This window comes from Fusarium tjaetaba, assembly GCF_013396195.1.
Source record: "Fusarium tjaetaba strain NRRL 66243 chromosome Unknown NRRL66243_c0000151, whole genome shotgun sequence".
NCBI lineage: Eukaryota > Fungi > Ascomycota > Sordariomycetes > Hypocreales > Nectriaceae > Fusarium > Fusarium tjaetaba.
In genome coordinates, this window is record NW_023501347.1 from 57,915 (window position 1) to 69,897 (window position 11,983).

The 11,983-nt window shown below is 50.4% G+C and overlaps 2 protein-coding genes across 2 annotated transcripts; one reads left to right on the forward strand and one right to left on the reverse strand.

Annotated features, from left to right (window-relative positions):
- Window positions 1-185: 185 nt before the first annotated feature.
- On the forward strand, window positions 186-8,333 carry FTJAE_7447 (uncharacterized protein; the record flags this gene model as incomplete). The annotated part of the gene is made up of 12 exons (XM_037354165.1): window positions 186-384; window positions 427-822; window positions 867-1,928; window positions 1,970-2,235; window positions 2,450-2,474; window positions 2,748-3,371; window positions 3,428-4,668; window positions 4,717-4,870; window positions 4,912-5,448; window positions 5,490-5,731; window positions 5,788-6,711; window positions 7,290-8,333. 12 exons carry the CDS (start codon window positions 186-188, stop codon window positions 8,331-8,333), a joined length of 6,714 nt encoding a protein of 2,237 aa, XP_037205479.1.
- Window positions 8,334-8,905: 572 nt separating this feature from the next.
- Window positions 8,906-10,973, reverse strand: FTJAE_7448 (uncharacterized protein; the record flags this gene model as incomplete). Its single annotated transcript, XM_037354166.1, has 8 exons — window positions 8,906-9,226; window positions 9,284-9,431; window positions 9,482-9,597; window positions 9,658-9,760; window positions 9,832-10,163; window positions 10,221-10,280; window positions 10,334-10,751; window positions 10,915-10,973. 8 exons carry the CDS (start codon window positions 10,971-10,973, stop codon window positions 8,906-8,908), a joined length of 1,557 nt encoding a protein of 518 aa, XP_037205480.1.
- Between the last annotated feature and the right edge of the window lie 1,010 nt (window positions 10,974-11,983).

Below are 11,983 nucleotides of genomic sequence, written 5' to 3' on the forward strand. Positions count from 1 at the left end.
GCGCTATAACCTCATTCGCGTCGGCGCGTCTCCAATTCACTTTATCATCCGCTCACTCACTTGATCACTCATCTCATCTGTGTGCAACCCGACTTGGGCTTCTTATTCGTTCCTTCATCTCCTTTTCAGTCCGTTTCTCACTCTCATGGGACTTTTTGCAACCTCCAGCCAATGCACATCCTACCATGTCCGCCAATGAAGACCCTTCAATGAAACAGAACCCAGGATTTATACCGTGGAATTCAGCCAAGGTCAACATCCCAGAACCCTCACGTATCGTCAGCGACATTATCGGAAGCGCAGCAGTCAAAGCTTCAGCGGCTAGTATCCTATCAAGCAACCCTCGGATCCAAGCAGCTCAGTCTGAATGGGAACGTAGACAGGGTACGTCTCTTCTCGGACGCCGTTCATTTCTGACATGACCAGCACAATACTTCTCACAGGCACCTGCATCTCAAGCCATGCCTCGAAAGAGAAGCTCAACCCCAACCTTTTCACATCCAGACTTTTCATCCGTCATCCTCAAAAGGACTCCCGCTGATTACGCCCGTGTTCGCGAAGCTCGTCGCTTTACGGAAGCCGAGGTCGCGAGACAGTTGGCAGATATCAACAGTGCAGCTATCAAGAAGAGCGCCATGCATCATTCATCTCAATCTGCGGTAGTCTCTCTCACCGGGGCAGAGTTGCTCAAAAAGTACACTGGCCAAGGGACGCCATCACCAACACCTGGACCAGCAAGATCGCCCGACTTTCTGGTACCTGATAACCGATGGGAAGCAATCATTCTGGCTGAACCTGGTCGAGCCTACTCTGTGTATCCTCGTAGGTCGTCCCACCGCTGCATTGAGCTACTCTAACATACTTAGTCCCTGAGGGTGGTGCTACTTCTGCTCGGGGGGCACTTATTCCGGCAAACTACAAACTTCACGACGACCCTGAGCTTCCATACATATGTCCTGTACGAGATTGTCGCCGTGTGTTTGGCAAACTTAATGGTCTTGGTGGACATTTTGGCGCTGGGCATTGCTCAACGACATTCAATGACAACGGAGATGGCACGTTGACCAAGGTCGGTAGCTATCAGAAGGATGGTCCCGGGGGTACACCTGGAATTGTTGTCTCCAGAAACCCACTTCCTCCTGACGCACCACCTCCAGTCGACCCGGGATTGTCGACATTCGCCACGTTCCAGCAAAACCGAGTATCTCGAGCTGCCGAGCAGGAGAGAAAGACAACACGCTCGCGGGACTCCCCCTACCGGTCTCAAGCAATGCAAGAATCGGAGGTTAAGCAATATCTCCACCGACACCTCAGTCCAGCTCAAAAATCTCATCAACGAGAGGACATCAATTACATGCTGACATTGCCTCGCAGACGTGAGCTGCCTGAGGGTTGGAAGCATACCCACCGGGGAAGCAACCTGGATATCACTCACTATTCCTGTGCAGTGGCATATCTCGTGGGTACTGGTGTGGTAGGCAGTGAGCAGTGCACAGTCAATAACACTCAGCAATCTGCACGACTGTCGCAACCTTGTATCCGTCTCCCAATTGGCTTGTCTGCGACAGCGAAGCAAGCCTTTTCTGCTCTAGAGTCTTGCGTTGGATGTAGATACTGGAGTCATCTGCAGGGATGTTCAAATGGCTGCGACTGGTGTCCTGAGCCAAAAGTTGGACGAGGGGCTTCTGGTTCATCTCGATCTTCTTCTGATTCTGGCCTATCATATAGATCCACTGATCTCGACGATTATGAAGGTGTCGATGCCATAACCGAAGTCCAGCCAAAGCGAAAGAGAAGACGCTCCTCTGCGAATGACGTTACCATAAGAGACCAAGCCGTCATTAGCAGACCTGAGACAGGTGTTGAATTGGAAATGGAGGATTGGGAGGTTGCTCCAGGAAGGATAAAGGATGAATCTTCCTCAGACAGTGAGTCTCCCGTTGTCTGTAAGGCCCAGCTAACATATCAGACGTCGCCTATTCCAACTCGTACCTCACCAGTGGTCAGCCCGTCACTGTCTCAGAGGACGTCAGCTTTAACGTCATGGTTTTGAAGCCCGGCAGCGCTAATCATTGGGCTGTTGAAGACGACAAACTGCGAACATGTTCCGTCGCCTCAGGAAAGATTCGGGTCACCATGAACGAAAAGACGTTCAATCTTGGCCCCAACGGCATGTTTGTTGTTAGACCCGGCCAGACGTGCAAGGTCGAGAATAGACTGTACATAGATTCTGTGGTACACTGCACTGCTATTGGGGACTTTTCACTGCAATAAAGGCGTTTGGGTCTGATACACTTTTTGACCGGAGTTGAGGGCGCATTTAGGCATCGCATATCGACATGCTATTTTCGATGGTGTTTTAAAAGCATTGGTGGGCACTGGGTTGAAATTAGCAGGCAGTCATCGGAACGGTCCAGGTGGTGCAGTCATTTGACTAACCTTGTCTCAGACACCCCACATTATGGGATCTACGGGTCAGCCTACAGAGATAATATTAGCACATCAGCGATTGATATGGGAATCGGATATTATTTTGAAATGGACTTTTGTCACGAGCGGGCTAAGCCAGGCTGATGTTTTGTGCGGATGACTCGGAGTGACTGTTGAGGATATGTATACCGTTGATACTTCACAAAGCCATCAGTTCATGACTTTCAACGTTCTCATGTCTCAAGCCTCTCGACCAAAACTCCCCAGGCAAAGACGCCGGGAAATTTATAGGACTCACAGTGTTGATATGGATACAGTGGACTCACCCGAGCCGGAGCTCAGCAATGACAAGGACTCGGTTCATGTAAATCCAGGAAGTCCCCCGGGTCAACTTCCGCCACTGAATGATTACACGACAGAGAGAGAACCTGAAAAGATTAGCGAAGATTCGACGGAAACTGAGGTGTCAAAGGCCAGATTTATTATTGATCCGGAAGGTGAATTCACTCATGATCAAACAACAGTCGACATTGTGACTGTCCCATGCCCTGGAGCAGATCCCCTTCGAACATGGAGTCGCGATGGCCTGATGAGTCGATACTACGGAGCATTGTCTATGCGTGACGCCGAAGGTGCAGCAACTGACGCTGACCGACCGGCTCCATCATGGGTTCGCCAAGGACTTCGTCGTGAAGCGGATCGAGCTCGGATTCTGTTGTATGAGCATCCGTCGACGACTGAGGAGACGAGACTGAGTACCCTGGCTGATTCATTGCTGGAGGAGCTGGAAAGTTTGAGAAAACGAGAGAAGCAGAAAAGACCGGTTGTGTTTGTGGGGCATAGCGTTGGCGGTATCATTGTCAAGATGGTGTTGACCAAGGCAAGCAGAGATCCGTCGTTTGAGGATATATACCGACAGTGTTATGGTGCTGCATTTTTTGGTACGTATTCCATCTCCGGTTGACCCATGCTAACAGAATAGGCACTCCTCATCAAGGATCGAGTTACTTTGCCATGCCGAGTCTTGCAACTGGTATTCAGAGTCTGCTTCAATTGTCAGCTCCTATGCCGACATCAATAACCGACGATCTTCGTGTGGGAAACACTCTGCTCCTCCAACTGGACGACGACTTCAAATCGATAGCACACGACTTTCGCATCTGGACGCTTTATGAGACCATTGACTCTCGTCTTTCAGGCAGCTCGGGAGATGTCTACTTCACTGCACCACTAACCTCAATCAAGTCTGCTATTCTCGGCATGCGACAAGAGACCATTCTCCCACTTCAGAGTGATCATGCGAATATTGCTTCTTTCGGGCGGCATAACGTGCACACGATGCGCCTGTTCCTGAAGCAGTTGTCGGCTCTCATCGGTCGTGCAGACGAGTACTCTCGTGAGGACGGAAATTGGTCTCTGAATCTTGAGCAAAAGGTCAACGTCGAGGTCCACGGATTCTTTGAAGATCCTCCAGGTCCATTGGATGTGGCGACAATTCGAGCTTGGTCTACACGACTGCCGCTTCGAGATTTCTTGAGAAAGGGACCAGAGGAGTGCTTGGCTGAGAGGTTGAACGAAGTCGAGACAGTTGATGAAGGCAGATTCTTGAGGAATCGAGGGAAGACAGCCATGCTGCCGACTGAGAAAGTTGCTGGTGAAACACACGACAATCCCCTTGGGATCTCGCAGGGATCTGTCGAGTCTCCTCCTGCATCCCCTATCATACGGCCTGTTGATGCAGAAAAGACAAGATCAGAATCAGCACCTCAAACGGGAGCAAGATCCCCTGCCACGCCTTTATCACCGGCGGCTATTTCACCACCTACACACTACTCAACACCAATGCGACGTCCTTCGCCACTTATCCGTGCCAATTTTGAGCAGGATTTGGCTGTCGACCGTCTGTCACCTCCTCCTCGAGGAAGAATGGGGCGATCTCTGAGTAGGTCTGTCAGCATGGGAACCCAAGCCTCACAATACGAGTACAAAGACTTTCCTCCATTCTCGCAGCGAAGTCGAAGTACAATCGAGGGCTTCAGTGACGACGATGATACCGATGCATCCCCGAGGCTGCCAGAAGCGATCGTTGCTATCCGAAAGGCCGCGAATAATGGTGAGAGGAGAGCCAGTGAGACAGTAATCGTGGATGAAGTACCTGTTGCGTTTTCGAAGCCTCAGATCGAGACTCGCAAGTTTATGTGGGTTCATTTGCCATACAACAATCCTAGCTGGGTGACGGTAAGCAGTCTGAAGACAGTTGGTTCATACGATTACTGACCTCTGTAGAAAATGTTCGAGACTCTGCAGACAGCAAACAATCGCAACTATGCCCCCCTGTTTAACAATGACTTCTGGGCAACGAGGCATTCTCGAGGGCGGCACTCTCAGCACTATGCGTATTTTGCGAAACCAGGCTGTTACTTTTCAGCTCCTCGGCACAGTAAGTTGAGTCCTACCTTGAAATCCAAGCTGACCATGTAGTGTCACCTCGAGGCCGATCTTCAAAACAGTCATCGATATCACCCAAACCAGAGGGTGGAATCTATACTTGTCTCTTCCTCCCATATCTTCATTTTGACTCGTACAAACGACTCATTCGCCGACGAGAACTCATCCTTCAGCGCCTCGGTCATGGACGAGCTAGGCCTGTCCCCGAATCTGTGGCAAAGTCTGATTCCCTTGAATCACAGGTGATTTGGGAGTTTTTGGGCCACGATCCGCCGCTCAACTGTCGTCGAACACTAGATCAATACGGATATCCATCGTTGAGGGACACTCGGTCGCGAGACGATGATCAGATGCTGTATAAACTGACAAAGGAACGGACATTCGCTCCCGGTTTGGGACCAGGACTTCATGGACAAATGTCAAACAGTAGCTCTGGGAGTAGCGGGAGCGGTAGTCGACGATCCAAGACAAGTAGCCAGGACGGGGAAGACGAGGAGGGTTGCGAGGACTCTATACTCAATGGCAATGTTCTCATGGTGGATCAGCTGTGGCTTTGGGCCATAGACACTCGTGAGTTATCTATCCCTGCATAGAACTCAGCTGACCTGTAGATACCCTACTCTCCTTCTTCCCGAAACGAGAGGGTGATGCTATTGAAGGGCCTCTGTATCAGCAGGCAGATCTTCGCGACAGCATCTTTAACGAAGTCAACGTCGATCTCACCCGACAATGCGAAAATGCTCTGGACCTGGCGGCATTAGCAGTCCTCCATGCTGTTACAGTCCTCCTCGACAGATCCTCGCACCCAGACCTAGAAGTGTTTCGAATATTTGAAGAGGCCATCAGCGTTCTAGTATGTCACCTGCGCGGAATCACGCTGCCATCATTTTTAACCTTGCTAACCTTTAGACCGAAAAACTCACCTCCTCGCTCAAAACTTTTCGCGCCGAGGGATTCCGTGACAAAGCGTCAGCCTACGAGCCAGTTGAGAACAAGGCCCGTTCCATCAGAGCGCGCCATAAGGCTGAGGGCCGTCGAGCAGAAGAGGATAACCGGGACAACACATCGGCTCTCCTTGAACTTCGAGATATCGAAGATGAACTTTTGATTCTGGTTCATCTGTTTGAACGCCAGTCTAAAGTCGTCAGCTCTATGCTCTCCACTTACACTCGCCCGGAACTGCGTGACCGTACTGCAAATGGAAGACTGTTCCTGAGTGAAGCGATCAAGAAGGTCTCGGAGTATACACACCAAGCTCAGGAGATGATTCAGAGAGTTCGGAGTACAAGAAACGACTACGACAAACTCCTTCAGATGGTCCAGCGACAGGCACAGGTTGACGAGGTACGGCTGAGTAGGCTTCATGCCGACCTTGCAAGTGCACAAAGTCGCAGTGTCATGATCTTTACCACATTTACAGTCATCTTCCTCCCGTTGACCTTCTTTACCGGTCTCTTTGGTATGAACACTCAAGAATGGGGCGGTGAGAATAACCTGTCGCTCAAGACCATCGGGACAATCTCGTTGCCCGCAAGTTTCGCCCTAGTGGTGTTTTCTCTTGTGGCAGCTTTTAGCACAAATGCTCGACTTCTGATCAAATGGCTTGCCCATGTGTACCGACACATGATGTCCTGGGTGTGGCGAACATTGTGTAAGCCTGCTGTTGCAAAAGTGGCCGACATGCTGCCACAAGGCAATGAGCGACAGAGGGAGGAGAGGGACTCAAGAAGTGGGAAGAGAGTTTTGAGAGAGGAAATGAGTGACTTTTGGGAAAGACATAGATTAGAGAGGGACAGCGGATACACGGTTCCAGAGAAGAATAAGAGAACGGTAGTGAGTGGCAAGAGCAGTTGGAGGAAGATGAAGTAGTGCCGATTTTGTAGTACCAATGCTCAACTTTACTCGTTTCGGAACTGTGCTACAATTAGCTGCTGAATGCTTGCTTGATAGAAAGGCTGTGATACTTATCAACATCCATAGATCCGCTACAGGGATACCCCAGTCTCACTAGAGCTGCACGTCATCCGGGAGCTAATCCCGTCAAGACAGGGGTGAACTTAGAGATCCTGGTAACGGATCGAGTTGCCTCATGATTGACGAATAGTTGACGTTGACTCATCCTAGGGGAGAAAACAAAACCTAGGGCCTTGATCCTGAATAACAAAAAGACCTAGGTAAATTAGCATAAGTTTAGGATAAGCTTAGGATAATTTTGCTAAGCTCACATCCTGTATCAAGGACTGATATTTTCTTGCTCCTCATGGTCATCCAAAAAAGCAAAGCGACCGTCCGCCCGGACTTTCCCGCGAATTCTGTTTCAGAATGAGAAGCTGATTGTGGGGGATGATGAGTTGGCAGCCTGCAAAAGGCATATAATGCCGCAGTTCTCAGTTGAGCTGGACACTTCTCAGTTTCCCTTCGAGTTGTGCCTGTTAAAGATCAGCCAGAAGAATACTTCTTCCATCACTTACATCCGTGTCGATATGGCCGACTCCCCTCGCTATGCAATGGGCACACAGTCCTCTCAACGACGAACCAGCCCCATTCGTAAGGGACAGCCAGAACGTTCCAGTACTCCAACTCGCCGACCAACGACGCCTACCCTCGGCCGCCGTCCAACAACTCCAGCACTGGGCCGGCGGGGCTCCAACACTCCTCTTCGCCGTCAGGGATCGAATTCAGCTCTCAACCGTCCTGTCACCCCCACTGCAACGGAGATACCAGATGGCGACCCCGTGAAAGTTGGTTGGATCACCCCTCCAAAAACTGGCACATCACCAGGAAGCCCAGAGACTCCAGCACGAATCTTACCTGCTATCCTCGAGAGTCCTCTTGTGATGTCATCACCTCGTTCGCGACAAGTCTCTCGTGTTGGTATCACACCTCGCTCTCGACAGGTTTCGACCACCGATGCGGCTCCTCGTTCACGTCAGGTCTCGCAGACTCTGCCGGCTCCAGAAGTTAATGTCACTCCCGATGTCGCCAGAACGCCCGTGCTTGAAGTTGCTCCGACCGTCGTCAATGCTCCTCTTGTCAGAATGACACCGAGTGTAGTTCGTGTACCCAAAGTTCGATCGACTCCCGAGGTCGCACTTGTTCCAAATGTTCGAACTTTGGTGGGCAACATTGTCATTCCGACAGCTGCAAAGAGTCCAGTGGTAGCATCCCCTCCCGTCGTGGTGCCAGTTTCTGTGGCTCGGGTTGTGCCTGGAGTTGCTCATATGCCCTATGCTGCTCCCATCCCACTGTCGGCACCTCTGCCAGCGATCGCTCTAGCGCCCATCATCGCTAGAGCTCTGGCTACTGCTTTCGCGCCACGTGTTTCTGATACCCCCAAGGTTGCTCGGCCACCTTTGACTCAAGAAGCTCCCAAGTCGACGCTGGCTTCAAGGTCAGCGAAAGCTCCCAAGACTTTACCGCCGCCTTCCACTAGACTCCTCCTTGGTCAGGCATGAAGTGGACTTTGGAAAACTGGAGTTCTGTAGGACATGCCAGCTGATCGGTTGGGAAAGCAGCTGTGGTGACTGGCTTCTCTCGTGAAGCTCACCTAGCTCCATAGGTAGGTACTCCAGGGATGGGATCAAGCACCACTTGCCAAATATGTAGAGCCCAAACCACGGAAATTTCGCCATAGGTTGAATACAGTTATTTTAAATAGACTTTGGAAGATGGAAAGAATTCTCTTCGAGGTAGCCACAGTTTGGAAATGAAGTTCGCTGTAGCTAGGTTTGGCAACTGTGATCCCCGCATTCAGGTCTTTTCCTTCCTTTGATGAACTTCCAGCATGCCTTACCTACCTACCTATACAATCTGCCATTTCCAAGCCTCAAGGTTCAAACAAGGCATCAGCCCGATTGGAGATGGCATCAGTCATGTTCTGGGGGCATGGATCGATCTGCACTGGTACATCGCATCGCTCTGGCACATCCACGCACATACACTCTTCAACCACGACTCAAGGAAAGAAATTGTCAGATAAGTCCTGTCATTTATACCAGGATCTGCTTCTATCGCGACCAATAAGCGCTCAAGCGTCCCAAGGGTGCTTGACCTCCACCGAGCTCTGCTCAACACCGCCATAGAACAGCGAGAAATCCATCGCCGCCCCGTCCCATTTAAATCCGATCTGCAAATCGGCCTTCAGAATAGGTTTCATGTCGGAGTTTAACCCAACATCACGGGTCTTCCAGCTGAGGATACAGACTTCTCGAGTGCGTGGTGCTTCCCCCTGGAGCTGTCTACTGTAGACACGGATACTAAAGCCGTCCCTGCCGGCGCGATCGTCGGGAGAAAGAGCTTCGGGGGGTATCAGTCGCAGATTGGGTTGTGTGGCACCAAGAGACTCGTTCTATTTGGAGGATTATTAGTACTGTGCCAATAGCATGAACATGGAAGAAAGACCAACTTCGCCAACGAGCCAGAAGATTGAGTTTCTGCGGTCGACACTGACTCCCCAGCCAGATCTGGCGATTCTGGAGGCTACTATGACCGGTTGCTGCATCGCCTGCGCTTGGAGAGCGTGGGCAACGGCTCCCATGGACACTGCATTCCATCTTCAAGGCACCGTCAGCTATCATTTTGTAAGTAAAGTTGGGAGAGTTACCCATGTCCAGGTGGATAGCTGAGGATACTCGTGGTGGGAGAAACTCTGGCCACGGTCTCTGCGACTCTCTTTCGTAGATAGTCATTCTGTCCAAAACCTCCGGCCACAACGAGGTGCTGGCGATGGTCATGTCAGTGGGCGTCTCTCAATACGGGCTCTGCAGGTACTTCACTCACCGTCACATCCTTTGAAAGCTTGGCTGAAATGCCCAGCATCTCCTCCTCGATCAGGTGTGTGATCTTTCCCACAACTGGGTCGAAGATCGAAGCAAGATCATCGCTGAGTTCACCGTCAGCACGATGTATAAATTCTGTGGCTCATAAGACACTACGCCGGTCTCAGTCACTTACTGGGTGAATGTCACTTCCTCACCTTCCCCAACGCGCATTCTTCTCTGGCGGCTCGAAGCCCACTTGATAGGGAGGTATATGTGCTGTGTTGGGAAATTGTCTCCGAAGCGCCCCTTTATGTCAAACTCCCATCTATTGGATGTTATCTCGTAGAGTTGATTCTTTGTCAGAGCTTGGAACGCCCGGGGAGAGATCATCGTCTCGACCTTTTCCTTTAGAAGTTCCATGAATCCATCATCTAGGAGGCAAGCTCCAGCAAAGATACATTGGCCAGGACGAATTTCTTTGACACGAAAGGGGTGGATGGAGGTGATCTCGTAGGCTACGGTGTCCTTGAGGAGGGGTGAGCACGAAACAAGAAATCTTAGGTAGGGTGACGGGAAACTTACAACGGTACCGCCGCCGCAGTCACAGATCAAGACAGTCTGTCCTGGATTAAGCTTGGAGATCTATGGGAGTGTTAGACGTAAACAGAGGACCAAGACTTCGGCAAGTTTCTTACGTTTGTTTCTTCGAAGTAGTGCGAGTCTGAGAAAAATGCTAGAGCCGCAGCCTCTGGCTCAGCAAGAAATTTGGGAGCCAGGACCACATTCTCGTTCAGAATCTCTGCTTGATGAAGGGCTTCATACATGGCTCGACAAGCGTCCTCAGGCCAAAGCATAGGGACTGTGGCCGATATCTGGATAGAGGGGTATGGGATCTTCTTTCGAAGATCGTCAAGGAAAACTTTCCAGATATTGTTGATGAATCTTGCTGTGGCATCTTTCGCTGTGACATCCGCAGCTGCTCTGGTGAAGTTTAATTCCTTGAACTTGGGGGAGTTTCTTATGCCTGATGGTAGATCATCAGGGTGAGGCAAGCCAAGCTTGAACCATTCGATGTTGATATCAGCATCCTCGACATTGTTTGGATGCAAAACCCTGAGTTTTGTTGGTGTTTTTGGTGATCGATGGCTGTCGACCTAGAAAAAGGATTTCACTTCCATTTTCGTCAATGTCGCATATGAAATCCCGGAAAATCTACAGAGTCGAGTGAGCAAAGTGAGTCTCAAGAGTCGTGCTGTGTGACACCCTCGAAACTTACGTGGTCCCCAGGTCCAAACCAACAACGACGGGGGTTCTGCTCCCTGAAGAGGAGTCCATGCTCGCTTGGCTCTTTGATCAAAGTGAATTTAAGTGATGATTGAAGTAAATGGAGGTAGTGTCTGACCGACAGGAGATGGATGAGGGAGCTTAAGTTGCGCTGGTCTTATGAGTGCCCTGAAACAGGAACCTCGCAAGCATTGCAGCCCGGGCATGGATGAATTATCTGATGCATCACAGCCTAGGCCTTTTGGCCTGAGGAAATGACAGGCAACAATATGACCAGTCACGCGGTTAAGAGGTCATTGCAAGGCATCAATAGAATGAAATGTCGGTCAATCCCAATAGTGTCCGTTGTGGAACGAGGCAGAACGGGAAAGGGAGACTTCACTGGCCAGTGTATTCCAAAAGAGCCACTCATCAGTGCACTCTGAACGGAGACGTGCTTGGATATCCGCCTCACGGCTGGAAGCTACGTTAGCTCAGTTACATGTCCCCAGCTACACATTCAAAACAAGACAGTCAATCCAATGAGAGACGGCATCTGCGATATTGCAAAGGGGAAAGGGCGTCATCCGGGAAGCACGGGCTGTGTGAATAGAGAGTGGTCGTTTCTTTGTCCAAGATGCTACCAATAAAGAAACGAGCTCCATCACCCTCTTCTAGTACAATTACAAAAATAAAATTACAGGTACTACTAGATTTATCAACAGGCTTGATTCTCACCTCTCCAACGCCAATGATGCTAGTCTCTGTTTGCCTCGTCAATGCAGCGGATGCCCACAGAGCTGAAACTATCCCAGCAGAGGCGTTGTTTGTCCAGCCACACACTGCCGCTTGTCATACCCAAACTCACTCCTTTATCCGGTACTCCCATAGTCATGTGTTGCTATGACAAAGGTGGTCCGGGTTTGATAATCTAGGGGGGTTAAGAAACAAGAGACTAGAGTTTAGTGTAAGCCAGCATGTTGTATTCCCCCCAGGAGGCAATCAACTTTAGACAATGATGTGTACATAACGCGAAAGGTTGCTCGCACTTTTGAAATGGGTAGACTTTGAAACAATCCTGC